The 25,676-nt window shown below is 44.3% G+C and overlaps 2 protein-coding genes across 13 annotated transcripts in view; one reads left to right on the top strand and one right to left on the bottom strand.

Annotated features, from left to right (window-relative positions):
- PPIP5K2 (diphosphoinositol pentakisphosphate kinase 2) overlaps window positions 1-3,719 on the bottom strand; it is a 94,933-nt gene extending 91,214 nt beyond the window's left edge. For all 9 annotated transcript variants that reach the window (XM_029910885.1, XM_024196586.2, XM_024196589.2 and 6 more), the window contains exon 1: window positions 3,659-3,719. The gene's annotated coding sequence lies outside the window, so the exon portion shown is untranslated. The remainder of the gene's footprint in view (window positions 1-3,658) is intronic.
- A 91-nt stretch (window positions 3,720-3,810) lies between these two features.
- GIN1 (gypsy retrotransposon integrase 1) lies at window positions 3,811-24,066 on the top strand. 4 transcript variants are annotated; one of them, XM_029910929.1, is made up of 9 exons: window positions 3,811-3,896; window positions 4,699-5,246; window positions 10,925-11,070; window positions 11,875-12,068; window positions 16,077-16,382; window positions 17,494-17,682; window positions 17,788-17,964; window positions 18,184-18,472; window positions 23,199-24,066. In XM_029910929.1, exons 3-9 carry the CDS (start codon window positions 10,932-10,934, stop codon window positions 23,480-23,482), a joined length of 1,578 nt encoding a protein of 525 aa, XP_029766789.1. In that variant the 5' UTR covers window positions 3,811-3,896; window positions 4,699-5,246; window positions 10,925-10,931; the 3' UTR covers window positions 23,483-24,066. The 4 variants fall into 4 exon arrangements, with proteins under 4 accessions (XP_029766789.1, XP_024052351.1, XP_029766790.1 ...); XM_029910930.1 differs by lacking the exon at window positions 3,811-3,896 and adding an exon at window positions 4,270-4,370; XM_024196583.2 differs by lacking the exons at window positions 3,811-3,896; window positions 4,699-5,246 and adding an exon at window positions 4,216-4,353.
- Window positions 24,067-25,676: the final 1,610 nt, after the last annotated feature.

The following is a 25,676-nucleotide window of genomic DNA, read 5'->3' as shown; positions in this document are numbered from 1 at the left end:
TGCAGTTTTAATCGCACTGTTAAACAATAGAATACCAATTGAAATTTAACAACTATTTTTGGATGTTTTTCTACATTTTCAAATATATTGATCTCAATTACAACACAGAATACAAAGTGTATAGTGCTCACTTTATTTGATTATTTTTATTACAAATATTTGCACTGTAAAAAAACAAAAGAAATAGTATTTTTCAATTCACCTCTTAAAAGTATCATAATGCAATCTCTTTATCGTGAAAATGCAACTTACAGATGTAGATTTTTTTTGTTACATAACTGCACTCAAAAACAAAACAATGTAAAACTTTACAGCCTACAAGTCCACTCAGTCCTACTTCTTGTTCAGCCAACTACTAAGACAAACAAATTTGTTTACATTTACAGGAAATACTGATGACTGCTTCTTATTTATAATGTCACCTGAAAGTGAGAACATGCATTCGCATGGCACTTTTCTGGCTGGCACTGCAAGGTATTTATGTGCCAGATATGCTAAACATTTGTATGCCCCTTCATTCTTTGGCTACCATTCCATGCTGATGACACTCCTTAAAAAAATTATGCGTTAATTACATTTTAACTGAACTCCTTGAGGGAGAATAGTATGTCTTCTGCTCTGTTTTACCCACACTCTGCCATGTATTTCATATTATAGCAGTCTTGGATGATGACCCAGCACGTTATTCATTTTAAGAACACTTTCACTGCCGATTTCACAAAATGCAAAGAAGGTACCAATGTGAGGTTTCTAAAGATAGCTACATCCCTCGACCGAAGGTTTAAGAATCTGAAGTGCCTTCCAAAATCTGAGAGGGACGAGGTGTGGAGCATGCTTTCAGAAGTCTTAAAAGAGCAATACTCCAATGTGGAAACTACAGAACCTGAACCATCAAAAAAGAAAATCAACCTTTTGCTGGTGGCATCTGACTCAGATGATGAAAGTGAACATGCGTCAGTCTGCACTGCTTTGGATCATTATTGAGCAGAACCCGTCACCAGCATGGACTCATGTCCTCTGGAATGGTGGATGAAGATGAAGGGACATATGAATCTTTAGCACATCTGGCATGTAAATAACTTGCAACGCCGGCTACAACAGTGCCATGTGAATGTCTGTTCTAACTCTCAGGTGACATTGTAAACAAGAAGAGGGCAGCATTATCTCATTCAAGTGTAAACAAACTTGTTTGTCTAAGTGACTGGCTGAACAAGAAGTAGGACTGAGTGGACTTGTAGGCTCTAAAGTTTTAGATTGTTTTGTTTTTGAATGCAGTTATTTTTTTTACATAATTCTACATTTGTAAGTTCAACTTTCATGATAAAGAGATTGCATTACAGTACTTGTATGAGGTGAACTGAAAAATACTATTTCTTTTGTTTTTTACAGTGCAAATATTTGTAATAAAAATAAATATAAAGTGAGCACTGTACACTTTGTATTTGTGTTGTAACTGAAATCAATATATTTGAAAATGTAGAAAACATCCAAAAATATTTAAATAAATAGTATTCTATTATTGTTTAACAGTACGATTAATCGTGTGATTAATTTTTTTAACCACGCAATTAATCAAGATTATTTTTTTAAATTGCTTGACAGCCTAGTTTACAGGGCTTTCATTACTTCCCTTAGTAAACAATTCCACAGTTTGAGAAAGGTCAAAGGTTTTCCTAACATTTATCCTAGATTTCCCCTTAATTTTGTCCCCACACAGAAATATACCCCATCTGGTATTACTATAAATAGTTCTTCTCCATCTTTTGTTTTTACATCCTTCAAAACCTTAATACTCAATGACTCCTAAGCTATTATCCAAGCCATGCTTAGCTCATTTATTCTTTCCTCAAATCAATCTCTATAACCCCAATATCTTTCATTGATTTTCTCTAAATCTGTTCCTCTTTGTGAGCATCTTTTTAGTAATATGGTGCCCCAAAGTCAAAGTACTAGGAGGTATGATTACACCCAAGACTATCATTTCCTCTTTACTCCATGTTTCTCTGTACACATCCAAAAGGTGCATTGGCCTGTTTGTTGCCATATCACATTGCAAACTGATGTCAGTACAGTGCCATATAAATTCATTTATACAATACTGTTCTGAAACGGGGTTCAGCTGGTTGCTGCAAAACCTGGACAGAGATCTTTGAGCACCTCTCCAATGCAGCAAAGATGAAAGTTCCATGGATATTTCTCTCTGAGGTCTGGTCTACACCTAAAACTTAAGTTAACCAAGCTACATCACTCAGGGCTGGGAAAACAGTCTCACAGGGCAAAAATTTAGGACAACCTAACCCCCACCTTGGATGCAGCCAGGTCGACAGAAGACTTCTTCTGTTGACCTAGCTACTGTCTGTTGGAGAGGTGGATTATCTACATCAATGGAAAAACCCCTTCTGGCAACGTAGGAGTGTCTACACTACAGTGGTACAACTGCGGTGCCATGGCTGTGACTCTGTAGCATAGACATAGCTGGAATCAGCTGACCACAAAGCAGGTGAGAGCTGGATATCAAACCTAACGATTATGCCTACCATGTGTTAAAGGAAATATGTTTAATTTGCTAGATGATGGACAGCATGTGTTTGGGAAATGCTGAAGTGTTCTGAAAAACAAATGGAAATCCAGCTTCTTTGCAATAACACATTAGGATTGCATCCAACTTATCTGATTGCATAGTTGGAGAAAATCACCTGGTGGCCCAAGAATCTTTATTAGTCTAATTTTATTTCTTATAAGTTCAACTAAGATTTTGTAAGCACATTCATGCAATAGCCTTTAAAGTTGTTTTTTTCCTATGGAAAAAAGAGGGTTTCAGTTTGTAAATCTGTGCATCACCCTAGTGTATTATCATTCCCCTGCCCTCAGGCTGACTCTACAATTAAGGAATAAGGAGTGTGACATTTTGTGACTGCTCATGTTTATGGAACAAAGCCCAGCGTCACCCACCTCAAACACGCGGTTACAGTTTCAGGGGAGTTTGGTGACAGGAAAAAGTTAGTTTTGTCCTCCAGAAGTAACCTCTAGTTCCCTGGTTAAGATCAGCGTTTGGTCCCTAGGAAGCAGCCCCAGCTCTGCCTTTCACCACGGTGACTGTTCACGCTATACACGCGAAGGGTGGCCGCACATGGGGAGGGAGGACGAGCAGCCCAGTGACTCTGGGAACCCCCACAGCCTTCGGGAGGAAGGGCACAGCTGGCACGGGGGACGCGGCCATCTAAAGCGGGGTCCAGGTCCCTGCCGTAGGCCTGCGGGGATCTCTGCTCAGGCGCTCCCCAGGTGTGCTACAGTGCAAACAAGCCGGAAGCGCGTAGGGTGGCGCGGCCACACGCGGATGTAAACGGCCCCCAAGCCCGGGGCGGCCCCGGGACTCAACAACCCCCGCCGGAGCCCGAGGACTGACACTCCGACGCCGCGGAGATGGGCACGGACGCGGGGAGCGCCCCCGCCAGGTCTCTGCGCGGGGACCGGCCTGGCCGCGCAGCGTGGGGCAGCCCCTTCCCCGGCGGGCTCCAGCTCCCCGCGGGCCCAGGAGTGCGGAGCTGTAGCGACCTTCGCGCCATTGGGCTACACCCCGCTGGAGAAAGCGGGACCTTGCCGCGGCCCCCAGGCCAGGACCCGCCCCAGCATCGCGGGACGGGGTCGCCTCACCTACCCATGCCGGCGTGGGTGCCAGGGCAGCGCGCCGCCCGAGCCCATTGAGGAACGAACAGGAGCCCCGCCCCACCCCACCCTCGAGCTGGTGGGGCCCGCCCCCCGCGGGCCAAGCCCCCCTGGGAGACGTCACTTCCGGGGGCGCCACATAAGTCTCTCGCGCGGAATTACTACTTTGTCTCGCCAGGCCAGAGAAACACGGTCTTGGCCTCCTCGGAGCAGGATATCGCGATAGCCAGGTGCGTGTTTATGAATCCAATGTGTGATTGGTTATCGCTGTACGTGCTCGACTCGTTGCGTCCTGGCAACAAGGGGGGAAATATCGCGCAGGGTTTGTTTCGCGCATGTGCAAATCCTCGCAGGCAAACGGAGCTTAGAAATGGCCGGTCGGGACTAAAGACCCCAGCTTGCATTGCAGTCTCGCGAGGACAACCATTCTCGGCACATAAGGCTCCATTTTCATCTCCATGGAGACTAAAGTGTTCCAGGCTGCGCCGCCTGGCTGGGGGATAATCGGAGCGGTGCATGCTGGGCATCGTAGTCCACGTGGCTCGGAGTACTCCAACTGCTGCGGCGGAGAGCGGGGCTCGGCGTGGGCTTCCCCAGGGCTGAGGGAGGGACGCAGCCACGCTCAGTCTGCAGCCTAGCATCTCCTGCTCCGAGGCGCCCGCCCGGCCGGCCGCAGCACTGGACACAGTGAGTCCGTGAGTGAGGTGGGTAGGGTTGGGCGGGGGCCTTCTTCGCCGCCCTGCCCCTGCCCCTGCCCTTGCCTCAGGGTGTGACCGCCGGGCTGCCTGGCCCTTTAGCTCCGCTCAGGGCCCTTAGCTGGGATTTGGGATGACTGGGGTTGGGGAAACTCCGCTGCCCACTCAGGCGTAGGTCCCGTCTCCTGGCGCGTATGGCAGTGGGGCTCGCCCATCAGTACTCCCACAGCGTAAACGTCCACGCAGAAAACCAACCCTAGCATTTGCGGTTGCGAAGATAATCTTCTAAATGCGTAACAGTCTACACTAGTGGGGCTCAACCTTTTTTCATTTACAGACCCCTTTGGAAATCTTAGACATAGTTTGCAGTCTTGCAGACCTCCCCGGGGGCCATGGCCTGTCTGCCCAAGCCCACAGACAGATGGCTCCAGTGCCAGCTGCTGCCGATGGATAGCTCTGCCCACCAGCAAGGTGATATTAACAAGACTTTTTTCAGTTTCATGTTGCCTTGCAGCATCTTCTGGGCAGCAGTGAAAAACATCTGTTTTGCATCCCCCACTCCCCCCATAAGTGTTAAAAGAACATCAATGTTGCAAAATCAAGCGCTCAGAAGTTAAGAAATGCCAGAATGACAGTTGCCCATGCAACCTTCATTCACTTCCTTGTGTGTACCCATTATGATCATCTTTAATTACACAGTCAAACTTTTTTCCCTATAGGACCCCTGCCTCATTCATTACACGGGATGCACTGTGCTCTGGGGAGCTGAGTCCGGGTTGTATAGTGAAGGGGCTTTTGTCTCTAGGATTCATGCTCTATTTGTTTCAGAAGTTGGAAGGTACACAAGGAAAGAAACTGGAGACTACAGGACAAGAAAATACGGTAGTATGTGGTCATGTAATTAAAGACTATCAGAATGCATATGCACAACAGGGGATAAATTTAAGATTGTACAGACAACTTTAATTTGACATTTCCCAGTAATTTCCTAAACTTTTCAGTGCTTGACTTCTCCTTAACACTGTTTTAATGTAGCATTTTGGGATGTAAATTCTTAATTGTTTAAAAACCACTGAATAAACAGAAATTCCATCTTGGAGAACCATATTAACCCTTCAACTTCACTTCATGCATTGGGCCAGATCCTAGCCTCCCCGTTCTCGGGGCTGTGTTGCTTTATACCAGCTGCCTGTGGCCCCTAAATTCTATTCTGGCAGCTGGATCTGAGCCTGGCCTGGCCTGGTGCTGTGAGAGGGAGGGGAGAGAAGATGCTGCTGATGAACCATGCCACTTGTCAGTCCTCCTTAGATAGCTGGTTAAGGGCTGCTTTGCACCACTGGAATAGCAGAAAGTAGCGGGAATAGATTCAAAAATCTGGCCCAATATAAGCAGTAATATCTGATGAGTTGCAAGACACTTCCCATTCCCTTTCCTTCTATTGTTTGTCATGTTCACTTGTTGAGACGTTAATGAAATTGTAAACTGTCTGGGTGAATCCAGACTAGGAAAAGCTGTCATGATGGAGGCGGGCGTTTCCCCACAACCTGCTCACTTGTTAGGACTATAATTGCCTCATCCACACTATGATTTTGACATTGCTAGCTAACAAGCGATTTAAAAAAGCCTGCCTCTTCTAGTTACTCCAGAGAGAATTATGTGAGAAAAAAATTAAAATTCTGTGTCTCCTCCTCCCCCCCCCCGAAAAAAATATTCTGCACACAATATTTTAAAATTCTGCAAGTGTTACTTGTCAACAAATAAATGTGGAGGCTCCACATGGTAGCCCCCCAGCACAGACTTGGCAGTGAGACTGCACCCAAACCTGGCACAGTGCAGGGGCCAGGCCTGCCCCAGAGGTCTGTGTCCTGGGGGCAGAGGGGAGAGGGAGGGCTGCTGGGTGATTTCTGACCTCCATACAGCCAGTGACCTGTGCTCCCCACTGCCATGCTGGAGCCTCCGCATTTAATTATTGACAATTTGCAGAATTTTAAAATTGTGCTCAGAATTTTTATTTTTTTGGCACAGAATTTTTTGGTGCAGAATTCCCTCAAGAGTAGGAGGTGAAGCAACTCACTAGCGTTAGCAGCCCCATGTCAGGCGCACCAAGTGTGAGCAGGGAGTCTCAGCCCAGGAGGATCCAAGTGTGGAGGGGCTTAGTGTGGGGGGATCCAGATGTGGGATGAGAGGGTTCTGCGTGGGGCAATCTGGGTGTGCATGGCTCAGTGGGGGGGGGGGCAATGGGGCACTGCAGGGGGTCCAGGTGAAGGTTATTGGGGCTCAGCAGAGGGGGCTGGGTGTGGGGTGATGGGGCTCAGCAGGGGGTCCGGGTACTGGGGAAGAGGGGCTTGGTGGGGTGTGGGTCCAGGTGAAGCTGGTTGGGGTTCAGTGGGGTGGGGTTTGGATGTGGGGGGCTCATAGCGTGGTCCTGGTACATAGGGGGTGGGGCTCATCAGGGTGGGGGTTTGAGGTTGGGGGACTCAGCAGGGTGTGGCTTGGGTACATGGGTGGGGGGTCTGGATGCAGGAAGGGTGGGGTTGGTGGCGGGAGGGGCTTGATGGGGGTCCAGATACAGGGGGGGTTGAGTCTTGGTGGGGGAGTCTGGGGGGATCCAGTTGCAAGAGGGTTGGGCAGATGGGGGAGCAGCTCCCTATAAAGTGATTCCCTCCCTCTGCAGCTGAGAAGTGATAGGGGCAGGAAACAGGGGAGGTACAGAACCAGGGGAAGTTTCTGGAGGCAGGTCAGACCCAGCCACTCAGTGCAGGGGAATTGCACTCTTCCCCCAGCCCAGCCAGGACTAGCAGATGAGCCTGGTGCAGGGTACAAGCCACTGGCTGGGAAGGGCTGGGTGCAGGGGGTGAGACTTAGTGGGTGGAGATTTGGGGGGCTTTTGGGGAGGGTTCTGGTTATGGGGGGGGAGGCTCAGAGGGGTCTGGGTATGGGGGGGATATGCAGGGGGTTGGGTGGACAGGGCATGGGTCTGATCTGCCACAGGCCAGGGTGTCCCCAGCCCTGCCCCCCCCGCAGTGATTTACCTCTCCACGAGATGCTCCAGGTGCCCGAAACGATACGCCCATGCTGCTGGGGAGGGGCACGTGACCACTCTTGCAGCTTCCTTTTGCTTCCCTGTCAGAAAGACATCTAATTTGGTGTGAAGAAAAGCACACAGTAAGAAAGAAAATACTAAAACTGAAACAATCCATAGGGATATAGGAAATTCTTAGTGTCCAGGAAGGAAGCTTATTTAGTTTTTTCCAGCAAAGCACTTAAGTACATGTTTAAGCGTTTGTTGAGTTAGCCATCATACTTGTAGTCTACAATATAATCTACTTATCAACCCCCTTTTGCAAACTAATATAGTTGCTACCATTGCTGTAGATGAGTAAAGACTTCTCACTTAACCAAAACAAAAGCAGTTTTCCTGCACAGGAAGACATAGGAGCAATTCTAAATAGTGTTGTGTGATTTCATGCTATTCTAACAAATACTGTATGTTATGTGAAAGACATTCACTGTTTCCAGGGACTTGGTGTATGTTGTACTTAGAAAACTTATTACATTTAATGCAGCTTAGCTTTTTAATGCTGTTGTTCAAGCATGTCTGATCTTATAGCAATAGTATAACTCAAAATTGGAAATATTAATGTTGATTACTTATTCTGTTATTTTACATAAGTTAAAACAATCTCATTGCTGTGTAGCTGATCCCTCCTCTCCCCATCTGCTTCCTGCTGTTTGTTATGCCATATATATCACTTCCACCAGTTACGTCAGACCAGCCTCTGGGTTGCTCCAATTTATGCTGGCAGTTTACACTTATCCTGGCTCCCAAAGAACCACTCTGCCAGCCAGGATCACCAGAGCACATTGTGTTCAGGCCCCACTCCTGATATAGCCCATCCCCATCCACAAATGTCCTCTGTGCTGGAGGATCAGCTGGTATAAATTTAGCTACTCCAGACCTATAGCACCTGAGGAGTCTCTCCTGCCTTACAGCTGTAGTAAGCCCCCTTTGTGTTTCTGCAGTATTACAAATGGAACTTATATGTATATGAAAGTCTGGCCCATGATGTCCAAAATTAGACATTCTATGGGGTAAAAGACCTTGTCTTTCTGTTGACCTGTGAAGCACAATTTTAGGTTCCTTAAAAATAACAAAACAACACTTAGACCTGCTAATTGTTATTGATATTTATGAAATCTCATTAATGGCAAACACATGACATTTCATTTTTTTGGAGGGGGAATATACTGCATATTCATGCATACATAATAATTGTAGAGCTTTTCCCCTCCCAAGAGTTTAACGAGGAAGGTATAAACAGTAAACTGAAAACCAATACCCACTGATTTACATTTTTAGTGTTCAAATAGAAACATTAATGAGACCATACAAGACACAATGGATCACTTCCAAAGTGACTAGATAGTGTCAGTTCCTCTTAATCATTTGTCTCTTGTCAGACATAGTATAGAAACTAACATTCTGATTATGTGCTCTGTCACACTGTCCATCTTGTGATGCAGTGCAAGGATGAGTGGGGAAATTGCTTACACACCAAGAATAATTTCCTAATTACATTAAGGAATGATATATATCACGTCAGTCTGCTATAGCCTGATCTTGCTCCCATTGAAGTCAATGTAGCAGGATCAAACTGTATAAATTTAAACTCTTGCTTATAAATGCTGGATCAGATTTTTTAAAAATGGACTACTGGAAAAAATCCATGTAACTTGCATGGATTTTTCTGTCTTTCACATGTCATTTATTGGGAATTATTCTGAAGCTACTAATGTTAGACCTAAGCTTTTCCTGTGCTAATGACATATTCTATTAGTGGCATTTCAGTTTATTAACATGAACCGAGGAAAGTCAACACATGAGTGGGGAAGTAATTGTTACCTGTCGTGCAAAGTCTGATTTCAAAATCTAATTTGCCTGACAGATTAATGAGCAAGATACGCTTTTGTGGTAAGCTCTATTCTGGGAGTTATTTTTGTCTATTTTTTTCCATCAAGATGCCTGTCTGTCTGGGTAGATACTTATATGATCCCCAACCATAGTATTTGAGAGCCTTATAAATATTTAAAAATTGAAATAGCAATCTCCCTCTGTGGTTTCATTGTCTTTGTAAGGGATGTGATGGAAGCCCCATCACTTGGATTTTTTACAATATAATTGTAAACAACATCATGTATAGGCAGAGGGATTGACTACGTGATGTGATAGGTGTTGTGTATGTTTTACATCTGAGTAAAGGACGAGATAAATGATGTAGCATGATGGCCATAAAAATGGAGTAAGGGAACAGAGTGTTTAGCACAACAATTAATATGGCCAGATATTTACACAGGAGAAAATTACTAAGACAAAAATTATATTGAAGTGTTTAGACTATGTAAAGTTTGTTTGAGCAATATATTTACAGAAAACTTTCTATGTTGTGATTTCAGGAATTTGTCAATGTACAATTTATGAATTCCACTTCGATTTTATAACCTATCTGTGGCTGTCTTTTACTCTATTCTTACCACAGACTCCTTGCACTACAGGGCAGGAGGGTGGCACTGGGATCTGTCTATGAAGAGGTCAATCGTTAAAGATCATCAGCATCTGAGTAGAAATTGCCTGGGTGGACAAAAAGAGTAACTGCATCCTAGATAAAACCAGTTTTCTCCAACTTCTCTGCACAGTACTAGGATTTGAAGGAATTGCCTCTTCTCAGGAGAGGGAACAAAGTGATGCGGCATTGGTATAGCCCTTTAAAAACACAGCAACTGGATGGGTTAGTTAGAGAGACAAAGGATGCGGCAGGAGAAGAACAAAGGGACAGTTTTTTGGAAGGAGAAGGGATTTAGACTGTAGAACCAGCCGAGGCTGAAAGAAATTGACTGCGGGAGATAGTCTATAATTCAGAGGAGAAGCCATGAGCTGCAGCCGGGGGAGTCTAGATACCCATGAGGACTCTGACCAAACCCCAAAGAATGCTTGAGTTGTGAGGAAACTGAAGCAGAGAAGGGCATATAGGTGTTTTATTGTTTTTTACCTACATCTCCATATCGCTTGTGCTGCCTAAAGTAGAAAGTCACTGTTTTTAGAAATCCCTTTTGCATAGCCGCTGTCTGTTTGTTTCAACTTTCACATGTCTCTGAAGAGAGAAACTATAAACCAAAGGGCCCACGAGGTTGGAGCTCTAGGAGAGGGTGTGCTTAAGCAACTGGGGAGTCTGGGAGAGCTAGCACTAGTCTCAAAGTCTATGCAGATGGACTGCAGTGTCTTAGATCTCAGGAGGGGGTGCTACAAAGAGAATCTGCACCCTGAGAGTCGTCCTACAAACCCAGAGCCATAGGCCATACCTGTACCATCTTCAGATTCAGGAAAGCATAAAAGCACATGGGTCCAGCATGTGGAACCCAAAAACAAGAACGTGGTGAGGAAGGGGGACAGTCAGACGTGTAGAATTGATATTCAAGTATAAGGGAATGAAGGGGCTACAAGGATCTAGTAACAGTTGGAGCAACTGTCACAGCCAAACCCCGTGTAAAATATTTGTGCATTTTAGGCAAACAATGGTTCGTAGCGGAAAGAATGGTGGGCTCCATCTGAAACAAATCTCCTATTACAAACGAACAGGAGAATATCATCCAACTACGTTAGCAAGTGAGAGAAGTGGAATAAGAAGAGCAGCCAAAAAATTTGTTTTCAAAGGTTAGAAATATTCTCTCTTTTGGGAAATGCATTACTTCCTGGTTTCCTTCAGGTGAAGACTTGCTCATAGCACAATTTGAACAGTGTCTGATTTTTTTTTTTGTACTTTCTTTATAAAATAAAACTCATCTGTCTATCCCAGGTTAGCATATACATGAACATTCTCAAAAATAGAAAATCTGTCCCCTTTGGCCTCTTTATCAGCATGTTTAATTGTATTTAAAGGATATGGAGATCCATCTAATAATTAAAGCCCATTTTAGCTACTAGTGAAGTCTGTAGCTATTGGGGGACCGAGACTCAAGGAAACTCAAAATGTAAGCCCTTAACTTTAACTCCTGACAAGGAGCATTTGGTTTACCACAATAGTTAGGGCTGGAGGGAGTGGCACAGAGCAGATGGGAGTTTGGCTCACAAGGTGCTCGTGTGGGAAATGGAGGGATGTGCAAAAAGCTTTTGGCATGTTCAATTAGCTCTACCAACAGAAACTGTGAAGCATGTGACCCTCTTAGTCTTAATAGATTATACTTCAGAGAGACTTTATGGGGGAATGCAATCTCTCTTGTGCTCTTATGGGGATAAGTAAGGGTGCATTGCCCTGTATTCAGAGTTAATGGAGTACTGCAGTAAACAAAGATTCCCTGCAAAAGATAGATTTGATATGTAATTGTACACAGCTGAAAATGGTGAATAATAGGAGTTTAATAAAATACATAACCAAGTATATCCAATAGTTTAATAGACTTCTGTGATCATTCTGTCTTGGTGATGACACATAATCTGTAATATTTTTTTTCCTTCCAGAAAATAAGTTGTTCTATGTGGGAAAAGACAGGAAACAGATGCGTTTGGTAATTGTTTCAGATGAGGAGAAGAAGAGAGTGCTACACAAATGCCATGAAAGTGCTGCAGGTGTTCATCATGGCATATCGAGGACTCTGACTCTGGTGGAGTCTAGTTACTACTGGACTTCCATAACAAATGACGTCAAACAGTGGGTATGAGTCATAACTACAGAATATCTTTATCTGATCTTTGTAATAAGCTTAATTGAGATAGTGCTGATTATTTTGTATAATTCTTTTACAAGACTCGTATCTTTTGCTTCACTTTGTTAACTCAAATAGCTGAACAGATATTTTGCTCATACTTAAAAATAGTGTGTGTGTGTTGAGTGTGTGAGCATGTTTGTGCTAAAAGTAAACCCTAAGTTACTTAAGAACATGTTTTTCATTAAAAGCCAATGGGACTTATGATCTGTAGGTACTTTTGAAAAAAACACCTTTGTCCCCTTGGCTTCTATGAGATTTGTGTTTTTAAGTCACTTGGGGGCTTTTGAAAATTCCTCCTCAAATCGCTATTGGGCTGATACCTAGCTTCAGTTCAGAGAGAGAGACTATTTTCAGTATTACGAGTGAGTGAAAATGTGGTGTTAGAAAAACTAAGTTTGTGGGCTAGATCGTTGGGACTAAACTTCCAATGCTCTCTGTAGCTTGGGGCCCTGAGTAGCTCTAAGACTCTGATTCAGCAAAGCACATGAACTTATTAAAATTTTTAAATTATTTTTAAAGTTACAGTGTTAGTCAGACAAAGTCAGAACTACAAGTTTAAGATCCCAATAGGATCAGTGTTTACATATGTGCAAGGTGGCTAAGTAATATTTTCTGTTTCTCCTTTTCTTGTTAACAGTGTAGCTTAATGTATAGCACAATTGCACATTGTAGGAACAGCCTGTACTAAGTGATGGTGAGGGGTTGTGCTGCCTCAGTGAGAACGCCAGGAAGCATTCAGACTCAGGGAGACAGAATAAGTGTAGGTGCTCATAGATACATAGAGGCTGCAAGACCGCTGTTAACCCTCTTTATGGGATACAGCTTACTATCCCGCAAGACCCACACTCCTCCAGAATGGCTGGTCAGAGCATGAGAAGGACAGAAATTGTGGCTCTGCCAAGCTTTATCTCCTTTTAGGCATTGGGGTACACGGGGGAAGTTTCTTATGTGGGACACCCAATTGGAAATCTTCTTGCACCCCTTATCACACACATACATACAGATTGTGCACCCACAGAATCTGGTCCTGAGACATAAAATGTATATACAGTTACATATACATGTTGTTCAGTGTTGCCAAATTATTGTTGCTCTTGCAGTCAGCTACATTTCCTTATACTTCTGATCATCTATCTAACTTTCATGTTAAATGAAAACAGTTCTTTGCATTTAGTTTAGATAGATATAAGATGAGATCCTGCTAAGCAGATAAATCTGGTCTGTGCAGTGCTACGCCAGATTCTGCGTATATAACCTGTGCAGCTAGCCAAAGGAAAATCACCTTAGTGCAAGGGACCTTCTGGTGGCATAAAGCCAGCATAACTTGTCCTATGCACGTCACCTCCCTTCTACCAAAGGGGGAAGCTTGACTGGAGCAAAGGGGACATGACCGGGGCTTCCCTACCTGATGCTGACACAAGGAAGAAAGGAGAGCAGCAGAATACGGACCCTGGACTTCAGAAAAGCAGACTTTGACTCCCTCAGGGAACTGATGGCCAGGATTCCTTGGGAGAATAACATGAAGGGGGAAAGGAGTCCAGGAGAGCTGGCTGTATTTTAAAGAATCCTTATTGAGGTTGCAGGAAAAAACCATCCCGATGTGTAGAAAGAATAGTAAATATGGCAGGCGACCAGCTTGGCTAAACAGTGAAATCCTTGCTGATCTTAAATGCAAAAAAGAAGCTTACAAGAAGTGGAAGATTGGACAAATGACCAGGGAGGAGTATAAAAATATTGCTCAGGCATTCAGGAGTGAAATCAGGAAGGCCAAATCACACTTGGAGTTGCAGCTAGCAAGAGATACTCTCGTTAAGAGTAACAAGAAGGGTTTCTTCAGGTTTGTTAGCAACAAGAAGAAAGTCAAGGAAAGTGTGGGCCCCTTACTGAATGAGGGAAGCAAGCTAGTGACAGAGGATGTGGGAAAAAGCTAATGTACTCAATGATTTTTTTTGCCTCTGTCTTCACAAACAAGATCAGCTCCCAGACTGCTGCGCTGGGCAGCACAGTATGGGGAGAAGGTGACCAGCCCTCTGTGGAGAAAGAAGTGGTTCAGGACTATTTAGAAAAACTGGGCGAGCACAAGTCCATGGGGCCAGATGCGCTGCATCCGAGGGTGCTAAAGGAGTTGGCAGATGTTGTTGAAGAGCTGTTGGCCATTATCTTTGAAAACTCATGGCGATCGGAGGAGGTCCCGGATGACTGGAAAAAGGCTAATGTAGTGCCCATCTTTAAAAAGGGGAAGGAGGAGGATCCGGGGAACTATAGGCCAGTCAGCCTCATCTCAGTCCCTGGAAAAATCATGGAGCAGGTCCTCAAGGAATCAATTCTGAAGCACTTAGAGGAGAGGAAAGTGATCAGGAACAGTCAGCATGGATTCACCAAGGGCAAGTCATGCCTGACTAACCTAATTGCCTTCTATGAGGAGATAACTGGGTCTGTGGATGAGGGGAAAGCAATGGATGTGTTATTCCTTGACTTTAGCAAAGCTTTTGATACGGTCTCCCACAGTATTCTTGTCGGCAAGTTAAAGAAGTATGGGCTGGATGAATGGACTATAAGGTGGATAGAAAGCTGGCTAGATTGTCGGGCTCAACGGGTAGTGATCAACGGCTCCATGTCTAGTTGGCAGCCGGTTTCAAGCGGAGTGCCCCAAGGGTCGGTCCTGGGGCCGGTTTTGTTCAATATCTTCATTAATGATCTGGAGGATGGCGTGGACTGCACTCTCAGCAAGTTTGCAGATGACACTAAACTGGGAGGAGTGGTAGATACGCTGGAGGATAGGGATAGGATACAGAGGGACCTAGACAAATTAGAGGATTGGGCCAAAAGAAACCGGATGAGGTTCAACAAGGACAAGTGCAGAGTCCTGCACTTAGGACGGAAGTATCCCATTCACTGTTACAGACTAGGGACCGAGTGGCTAGGCAGCAGTTCTGCAGAAAAGGACCTAGGGGTTACAGTGGATGAGAAGCTGGATGTGCCCTTGTTGCCAAGAAGGCTAATGGCATTTTGGGCTGTATAAGTAGGGGCATTGCCAGCAGATCGAGGGATGTGATCATTCCCCTCTATTCGACATTGGTGAGGCCTTATCTGGAGTACTGTGTCCAGTTTTGGGCCCCACACTACAAGAAGGATGTGGAAAAATTGGAAAGAGTCCAGCGGAGGGCAACAAAAAGTATTAGGGGACTGGAGTACATGAGTTATGAGGAGAGGCTGAGGGAACTGGGATTGTTTGGTCTGCAGAAGAGAAGAATGAGGGGGGATTTGATAGCTGGAACCCCCTTTCAGGTAGTTGAAAGCAAAGAGGATGGATCTAGACTGTTCTCAGTGGTACCAGATGACAGAACAAGGAGTAATGGTCTCAAGTTGCAGTGGGGGAGGTTTAGATTGGATATTAGGAAAAACTTTTTCACTAGGAGGGTGGTGAAGCACTGGAATGGGTTACCTAGGGAGGTGGTGGAATCTCCTTCCTTAGAGGTTTTTAAGGTCAGGCTTGACAGAGCCCTGGTTGGGATGATTTAGTTGGGATTAGGTCCTGCTTTGAGCAGGGGGTTGGACTAGATGACCTCCTGAGGTCCCTTCCAACCCTGATATTCTATGCTGATGCCCAGCTGCTGTATTAATCAAAGATAGTGAAGGCTGCTTTAATTTATACTGTGGGTCTAGAACAGCACGCTAAGTCCCAGGATCAGTGATATTCAAAGTTAAGCTTTAAATTACTTTCATACAACCACCTCCCAACCTGTGCTGTGATGGTGGTTTTGTTTTTGTTATAGCTGAATGTCTATCTCAAATGTTTAATAGTATAAAGAAATGTAAAATGGTGTAAAATGACTGAGTGCTCTAATTTCCAGCTCTCGTTGGAATGATAATATTTAAATGTTTATTCTAGTGACATTATACCTTTGGCAGACACTTGTTAATAATGTCCCTCTTTTCTTGTTTCTGATCCAGGTGTATGCTTGCCAGCATTGCCAGGTGGCAAAGAATACAGCCATCATAGTACCCAAATTACACCCTATCAAAGCAGAGGATCCATGGACTGCAGTCACAATAGACCTAATGGGACCTTTTAATACCACCCACAGAAACCATATGTATGTCATAATGATGACAGATTTGTTCACAAAATGGGTGGTGGTTCTGCCACTACAAGACACTTCAGCGGTAGAAATTGCTAAGGCAATTGTCAGTGTGTTTTTCTTGTATGGACCGCTTAAAAAAATGGTTATTGATCAAGCAGAAGAGTTTGTTCATCAGGTAAGAGAAGTCTACCCTAAAAAGACTTTATTTTAGGCAAGATGGTATGTTTGTCTAGAATACATGGGTATTGTAATCAATCTGAGAGGCTTAGGTACCAAATTTACAGTGACTTGTTTATGAAAATTTGTGTGTTGCCATTTACCTTTGCGGAGTTGAGGCCATTGACTTTGCTCTCATGATTCAGGGCCTGGTCCAAGCCATCTGAGGATGGGCACTAAGTTATAATGCCTTAGATGCCTTAGTCCAGGGATCGGCAACCTTTGGCCCGCGGCCCGCCAGGGTAAGCACCCTGGCGGGCCGGGCCGGTTTGTTTACCTGCTGTGTCCACAGGTTTGGCCGATCGCGGCTCCCACTGGCCACGGTTTGCCGCTCCAGGCCAACGGGGGCAGCGGGAAGCGGCAGCCAGCATATCCCTCGGCCCGTGCCACTTCCCGCACTCCAGCCACTTCCACTTCCTGCCTCTAAGGTGCCCCTTTGCTCCAAAGCAGCTCCTGTTGAACTTGACACATTAAGCAATAAAATAACTATTTTTCATTGTAATGTATTTGCTCCAGTCTCTATTGACTCATCCAGCATAAGGATGTCAAGTGACTTTCCTGAGGTCACAATCTAAGTCAGTGACTCAACCTGAATTAGAACCTTTTGTTGGCCTCCAGCCCTCTGCTGTATGTTGCCTTTCCTTGTGATCTGGTAGAACAGATTTGCCCCAGGTGGAAAATACTGTACTACTTAGTGATGCTGAAGAACTTTACATTTTCAAAGCACTCTACAAACACTAATTAACACCTCAGAGTTAGATTGATAGTAATAACCATTCTACAGATGGGGAAAATGACATAGATTTTGATATTCTTGAGGCCATAGTGAGTCAGTAGCAAAACCAGGTTTAGAACTCAGCAATTCCTGGATCCCACACCCATTCCTTCAGACCACACTGTACTGCTTAAATTGGAACTTGCATGTAGACGAGTGTATACAAGGCAATCTTTTCTGTCACTCCATATATGGTGGTAGGAAAGAGTAGAAACTGTACTGAGTACATAATATTTACTGCAGTGTTATACAAGCACTGATTATTCCTGTGCATTGTGTGTTTTTGTCTTTAAAGATCAACAGAGAACTATTTGAGCTCTTTGGAATGAAACAAATAGTATTGTCCTATCCTCAGACAGATGACACAAATGAAAGAACATGCAAGACAATCAAGACTTTCCTGAACAAGTACTGTGCAGACCACCCCAATGACTGGGATGATAATTTATCTGCCATTGCATATGCTTTTAACTTGACTCCCATGGTATGTGTACATTATGTCACTCTTGTTGGGAGTTGACTGAAGTTGTTATGCAAGTACCCACTAAGACAAGTACTAAGTTTGCCTGTGTTCTCCCCCTATAAATAGGCGCCAGTCCAAAATACACCATATTTCCAAATGTTTAATCGTAACCCTTATGTGTCTGAGACTTCAAATGTACTGCAGGAAGCACAAGAGGATAATAAATGTATGTTTGCCAAAATCCTTGAAGCAATTAAACAGGCTGATCGAGTATTGGAGGAAAGGAAAGCTACAAAATGCCAGGTAAATACCTAATACTTAAGTGTTATCAAAGAAGATTGACAAGAGTTAAGGTGAACATGTTTGAAATATTCAAACAAATTCATGATTTGTGCATGACTAAAGATCTTTGTATAACACTTCTGTATGCTTCATGGTAAACTCTGTATTCAATCAATGTTATGAAAACATGCAGCTCCTCTCAGGAAAACAAGCTATAATTCATGTTATTTCTCTATGTAGATTGTGAAAAATAGTATTGATGAACAGCAAACTGGAAACAAGGTCAATATTAAAAGGAAGCCAAAGCAAGTAAATCCATTTCATCTTAAAGTTGGACATGAAGTGCTTAGACAAAGGAAAAACTGGTGGAAAGATGGCCGTTTCCAATCCGAGTGGGTTGGTCCCTGTATTATAGACTACATCACAGATAATGGATGTGCAATACTAAGAGATACCACAGGATCCAGACTAAAAAGACCCATCAAAATGTCTCACCTTAAGCCATACATAAGAAGATCCAATGGACAAGGTAAATCTGTTTTCTCTAATTCCACTTGCTTTAGTGTCAGACAAGGGTATATTATTGAGCAAGAGGAAATCTTAGCAAATTTATCCGTGTTAATTACAAAGACCTTGTACAGTAGTCCGTGCAGTCAGTGCATTTTCAACAAAGGAGGTTCTGGGGTGGGAACAGCATTAAGGAATCATGTTTAAACTCTTCTCCTGTTAGAAGCCAGTTCAACATGATTTGGCCCTAATAACACTAGCTGGTAAACACATTAAAAGCAGATCTAGGTTGAACTATGTTTAAAGATTATTTCTTAACTTTGTTCCTGTTCCAGTGAAGACAGGAGCAAAACTGCTGTGATTTTTGCATTTATTTGTTCATGGCAAAAAGGGGTAAACTATTTATTTCACACATCTGGAATTTTGGATCATTCTTGGTGATCAAGAGAGAGCAAACAGCTGAATTTACAAATTCTGTAAAAAGCACCTATAATATAAAAAGTCCATGTATAAAGGTGTGGGCAGTTCCTGTGTGTCCCCTTGTGACCCCCCCCACTGTGGTGGTGCTGCTGCAGATGTGGCCTCCCCTTAACTTCCCCTAATTGGGGTGGCCATAGCCATGGGTTGGGAGGAGAAGCCAACACACACTAATGAATAAATAACATTTCTTTTTAATAAGACTCCAGCACAGGACCAAGTACCATACCAGCTGATAAAATTCTCACCTCAGGGCCTGGGGTTATGTTTGGGAGCTCTGAACCTAAGACTAAATCAGGCTTGGCTGGACTCCTGGAGCCAGAAAGAAACCACTGCCCGCTGCAGCACATATGGCTTCTACTTCCCCCTTCTCTCTCAATTTACTCTTTCCTTCCTATTTATATATAGCCCAGCCACAGGGCAGGGACTCCTTGACTACCCTGTTAGTCTGTCCTTAAAGAGTAGTTACCATCTCAGTGGACTGTTTCTGGTAGGGTATCTTTCAACCTGTAGTGTATAGGGGAGAATGCTTTTAGTTATATTGCTAATTATTAAGGGTGTGAGCCACAAGGTACCTAGATGCCAAATTCCTATTTTAGGCACCACTGCAATCCACAAAACTCCTGCTTGGCTGCCATCTAACCTTGTAGATGCCTAAAGTCACTCATCACCTAAGTTTCTCCTGTCTGAGGATGTGCACTACTGCCTCACTATAGGGGTCGGGATGTCTATCTCCCATCTAAGCCCCAGAGTGATTCACAAAGCAGGAAAGTCATCTGGCCCAACTAAAGTTGCATGCAGGCCCAATCTGGTAGGTAGCCTCTGAGCACACCTACTGGCTAGCGAGCCTCAGGTGAATTCACACAAAATAGCCCTTATAACCTCCCTTTATAACCTTTAGTCTAACTAGGGGTAGAGTACACACACAGGATGTGGGAGACCTCCAGTTGAAGTCCAGCCTCCCCACTAGGCTAGGGAATATTCTGAGATGGATCTCCCTCATCTCCCATATTGCAATTGTTCCACCTTTAATTACATAATTGAAGAGTAAAATATTAATTGGGCCAGGAAAGTGAGAATTACTGGCTCTAAAGCCTAGCAGTGTGGGCACTCTGATGCTTCTTCCCCTCAGAAGGAAGGGGGAATTGAGGCAGGGGTCTTGCATATCCTGCGTGAGTGCTCTATCCACTAGGCTAAAGGTTATAAGGGAGTTTCTTTCAGGCCCCACATGCAATTTAAAGTAAGATCAGCGTGCCTGGTTCATGGATTGGTTGTTAAGCAGATAAGCATCTAACTCTGGACTGTACAGATCCACCTATTTCCAAAAGAAGGGCAGGGCTTAGCGCGCACACATCTTGTGAGCATCTTCCATTGGTAGTTTAAGGTAGCTGCCCACCTAGTGTGCTGGCTTTTGTGGATCCCATTCTTAGGTACCTATTTCTCTTCACTTACTGTATGGGGAGACAAGGCACCTCACCTCAGGCTTCGCAGATTGCAGTGTTCCTGTGACTTTTCTAGGCACCTTACCACTCAGTGTTACAACCCCTAAGTCCTTTCATGGATCTGGGCCTAAAGTGTTATACTTAGGGAGAGAGTTACTGGAAGTGCCCCTACTCATCGGGCGCTTACCTGGGCGGCTCCCCGGAAGTAGCGACATCCCCCTTGCTCAGCTGCTAGGCAGAAGTATGGCCAGGCAGCTCTGCATGCTGCCTCCGCAAGAGCGCTGGCTTTGCAGCTCCCATTGGCCAGGAATCCCAGCCAATGGGAGCTGCGGGGGCGGTGCCTGCAGGCGGAGGCAGCATGCAGAGCTGGCTGGCCACACCTCTGCCTAGCAGCTGAGCAAGGGGCATGTCACCACTTCTGGGTATTTCTCCAGGTAAGCACTGCCCAGAACCCACCTCACCCCATCCTGTGGCCCAACCCCCTGCCCTCTCACACACCCAAACTCTGCTGCTGGGGTGGGAAGGCCCCGCCAACCCCCCCCCCCCCCCCCCCGTGGGGGCTCCCCCCCCCCCCCCCCCGCCCCCCCCCCCCCCTCCCCCCCCCCCCCCCAACAGCCAGGCCGTCCTCTTCCACCAACCAGCGGGGCCCCCAGGCAGCCCCCCCGGCAAGTTTTATTCACTGGTATTTTTAGTAAAAGTCACGGACAGGTCACCGTCCATGAATTTTTGTTTACTGCCTGTGACCGGTCTGTGACTTTTACTAAAAATACCTGTGACTAAAATGTAGCCTTACCCATGGCCTCTAATAACCCACCTTTACCCAAAAAAGATTCCAACTGCAATCCCCCAGGAGTTTGCAGTCTGCTATGGGAAGAGCTGGGTGAATAACGGGTTTTTCAGTTTACTGGCAATTCTGAAAAATTTGTTTTGACCTAAAATGAAACATTTCCTTTCACTTTTGAGTATGTAATGGTTTTCTTAATAATTTTTGTTTAGAAATTTCCTTTAATTTTTAAGAGTTTTCTTGAATTGAAAATTTGAAATGCTTGATGGGTTGGGTTTTTAGGGGTTTTTTTGTTTGTTTTGTTTTATTCTTTGTTTTTTGTTGTTTTTACGAAAGCAATGTGGCTAAATCACACTGAACTCACTAAATGTTTTGGTGTAGCCAAGTCTCTATCTTCGGCTGAAAAACGTTTTGGATGAAAAATTTCACCCATCTCTAGCAGAGGTGGGTTGCTTAGGCTCAGCCTGCCTTTAACAGTTGAAATTCCTGACTAAATTGTGCATGTTTCAGTCCTCCATCCCAGCTGTTCTCTATGGTGACACTAGGACCAGACAAAACCTCCAGGGATCCTGCTGGAGTTAACCACACAGACACTGGAATGTGTTTTTTTGTTTTTGTTTGTTTGTTTTTTTAAAAAAGGAAAAGTTGCTGAATGATCTAATTCAAAAGATCCTAATGCAAATTAGCAGTTAGCTAAGTATTTCACTCTTTGGATTCCCCTGGTCAGCAGCCATGTGAGACAGGACTGTAAATCTGGAGATTTAGAGAACTCAGTAATTCTCTTCCTTTCTAAAAGGTAAGGAGTGTCAACCTGCATTGATTTTGAAACACTGAACAGCCTCAACTCAGATGAAAATCTTCAGTGCTTACCAGTCAAATTACAACCCAGCACTTGGGCACAAATATCAGAAAAGGAGGCCTAATATCAGTGGTGCAAGTAGATTTTTAACTCTCACCGGTAGGGTACCACCCCCCCCTTCTCCCCCCCCGGACACTGTTCCCCCTCACAAAAAATGTTCCGTGACCTAGAGCCCTGCGCGAATACAAATTTATACCTGCGCATGTGGATATCCGTGGATAGAAATTGGTATCTGCTGAATCCCAGGGCTCTCCTGGGAACTGCAGCGGCGAAAGGAGCAGAACGTGGGCTTGCCGCTCCCAGAAGCTAGTGCCCTCCGCTGGCAGCTCCTCTGGTGCAGCTATACCACCTCTTCCACGCAGCTGCGTCTCCTGTCTTGGGTCTGAACAGCCCAGCCAGAGGACAGGGCTGGAGGAGCGGCGGCCCCAAATTCTGCTCCTTTCGCTGCTGCAGTTCCTGAGGCTCAGCAGATACCGATTTCTATCTGCGGATATCCACATCCGCAGGTATAAATTTGTATCCGTGCAGGGTTCTACAATTCATTCTTCAAAATGTATCTTTCCGTTACGGCGTACCAGCAATAAATTTCTTAAGGGTACGGTGTACCTGACTGTACCGGCTTACTTGCACCACTGCTTAATATACAGTAGCATTCAATCTTTCCTTTTTAAATGCTTTCAGTCTGCAGTGTATGTATATACAGTGTGTGTGTGTTCTATATGTCAGAAAACATTGTGATGTAGTTTAAAGGGTTTAAGGTTTTCTAGCATGCATTTGGGATGGCCACATTTAATCATAAGTATATAAAGAAAGAAGAATCCAAGATCAATTGCTATGAAGCACTGATTTCAGCAGGAGCTGTGCTGGTGCTCCGTTTGGCCCACAGAGAGACAGCAAAATGAAGCATTAAAAATAAAGGAATGTACACTACTACGATGGCATTACAAGCCTTATCTTAGAGGAGAGGAGACTGAAAATTTGGTGCACATAGAAATTAAGGGCCAGAAATTCTGTCCATATTGTAAGATTGACTTCACAAAAATATTCTAGCCATGCTATTGAAACTGCTTTGAAAATGGGTTAGCACCCAGCATCATCCTTTTTTTAGTCTTTCTGTAATTATATAGAATGACTTTAAATGAAGTAGAAAGGGCCACTCTAACCAAAATGTTCTTTGTTGTTGCAGACAACCATTATCTCTTACAAGGTGCAATAGTGGTTGACCATGACTACGTTGGCTTATCGGAAAGTTTGTATGGGCCATGCCCACAAGATGCCATTGCCGAAGGGGAAGTAAATACCCTTGCAGCAAACAATCTGCTGCCTCCACCCTGCAAAGACAGTGAACCATCAGAATGTAAAAGTCAGTCTGAGTTTACTGAAGATCATAGCATTCTGCCAGCTAACTCAAATACAGAACAATGGTCTTCAGCCTGTTGGACTCTTCAAACCAAGCTAGAGGATACTTAATAAAACCCCACAATGTTTCACTAGAAGAAATGGTCCTAATCTTCTCTGGTGGAATGGAAAGGGCTTTAGTAGCTTTAAATTCCTTAGCCAAGTTTTAAATATTGAAATGTTAGATACTATTATTCCCAAACATATACAGTTGTAAATACAAGTATGTGTCTGGTAATTAGTTTGTATATATGTACTGACGTGCTTATTTTACAAGGAATATGGGAATAGTTTAGTAAAAGCACATTTCACCACTATACAATAGGCAGTGTGGTCCTATCCACAGCACATCAGTCCTTAACCACAAAAGTACAGCATAGCATTCAATTTTATGGCCTCTTCACTAGTCCTGTGGGTGGTTCAAGAGCTCTGAGAACTCCAGCACTGTAAGCTGAACAACCTGACCAAAGTCTGCCTCCAGCTCCAGGAAAGTGAAGTGGTTCACACCCTCCTACTATTCTACAACTTTGTTTCCAGCTCTTTGGGGAAGTTGTGAGCTCTGCCTTTTATACCTTCTATTCTTCATCGCTGGCGCAAGACTCTATAACCACATGAAATAGCAGAGCTGCCAAAGCGCAGTGCAAGAACTGTTCTGCTTGAGAGCCCTACAGTGACATGGGCAGAATTTCACCAGTTTTACTCCTAGCCCATCAAAACGCTTTAAGGAAAGGAGGTTTTTAGAGTCTTTTAGTCATGTTGAGGCTGCCTAAAGCACGAACAGGGACTGTCTCTGCTCATCTCCATATCTTCAAAGCAAATCTCAGAGATATAGCCTCCTTGTAGAGTGAGCACCACACCAATGGGTTTGTGTAGGTGCTTAGGACTGCCTGGCTGGATGCTTAGTCTGTCCCTGTCATTGGTGATTTTTATCATGCCATCCTGTGATTGACCGTGTAGTGACAGTCCTTGGTAAATGTGTTGTGTGGTTCACTGATCTTCCAACTCTGAATCTGTCTGCAGTCTCCCTTACCATTCTTTCTTTTCATAAAAAAAACTTGCTCTAAACCTAGGAAGAGCCATGCTCTTCCTGACATCCACACATCTTACCTTCTCTCTCTCTGAAAATTTACCAAGGTGAGCTGGAGGGGAGAAAAATTACCATGTGTGCATGCATAGGAGCTTTTGTACTTGTGTGCTTGGTGCTGTGGTGCACCTTTCAGAGTCCCAGAACCACAAAACAACACAATGGGGCTAGATCCAGGAACCATGGAAGTAGATAATTACCACCCATTGGCTTAAGGGAAGGAGCCCAGGGCTGGGAGCTTTAGTCTAACCTCTTTCACTAACCGGTGTTACTTGTTTTCTGCACTTCATGACCGCTATTGTTGACCAAGGCTTCATACTTCCAGTGGTATTCCCCGTAGTTCATAGTTTTGATAACAGTACTAGAAGATGCAGAAGGAGAGCTGGTTGGAAAATAGTTCTTCTGCCTGAGGGAAAATTTTGATGAAAAGTTAGTTTCACATTTTTTTCATAGAGAATTTTGATTTTTTTGGTAAAAATAGAAAACCAAAAAATTTCAGCTGAAAACCAAAATCTTCATTTTGGAAATATCCCCACAGGGCAGATAGGGAGTATAAATTTAGGTACCTTATGCCCCCGTTCTTCCCTTTGGGATGGGCTCCCTGGCCAGCCTCTATCTCCCCACTTGCCTAGCTGCTGTGGTACATCACTGGAAACTTGGTCTAACTGGTGAGCCTGGCCCATAGAGGAAAATGGGGGCATGAGGCACCATGCTAGTGTTTCCTAATCTGATTTTTTGGGGTTTGGCCCAAACCTTTTCAAATGATAAATTTTTGGACAAAAAGTAGAAATAGCTGCAGCAAGCAGACATTACTCGGGGAAAAAATTATTTTTGTCATAAACCCAATTTGCCACTGATAAACAGTTTTCATTGAAAATTTTCAGTCAGCTCTCATGCTTATTGAAGGCTCAGCTAGGAAGGGAACCCAGGACCAAGATTTTCAAAAGCTGCTATTGAATCTAGGTGGCCAGTATGAGATGCCTGTACAAGAGACTTAACTGTAAAAACTGCTGAGTGTCCTCTGGAAAATCAGGTCCTGAACATGGAGGAACTCAGTTTTGCCCACTAAGTGACACTGCCTGTTGGAAAGAATATGCAAAACCTAGGTGCTTGGCTATGCTATCTGTAAAATAAGTCTGCTTTCCACATACCCACTTTACCAAGCACTTTTGAGACCCACAG

The sequence above is a fragment of the Terrapene carolina genome, unplaced genomic scaffold (genome assembly GCF_002925995.2).
Source record: "Terrapene carolina triunguis isolate 2854851 unplaced genomic scaffold, T_m_triunguis-2.0 Scaffold69, whole genome shotgun sequence".
Taxonomy (NCBI): Eukaryota; Metazoa; Chordata; order Testudines; family Emydidae; genus Terrapene; species Terrapene triunguis.
The sequence above is the reverse complement of the archived record's forward strand: the minus strand, read 5'-3'. Positions and strand labels throughout refer to the sequence as shown.

What these genes read in the sequence shown, in the direction of transcription:
- GIN1 (XM_029910929.1), top strand. Translation starts at nt 10,932, where the DNA reads ATGGTTCGTAGCGGAAAGAATGGTGGGCTCCATCTGAAACAAATCTCC. An exon ending in CTTTTAACTTGACTCCCATG is followed by an intron (nt 17,683 to 17,787) that starts GTATGTGTACAT and finishes CCCTATAAATAG; the next exon opens with GCGCCAGTCCAAAATACACC. An exon ending in AAGAAGATCCAATGGACAAG is followed by an intron (nt 18,473 to 23,198) that starts GTAAATCTGTTT and finishes TTGTTGTTGCAG; the next exon opens with ACAACCATTATCTCTTACAA.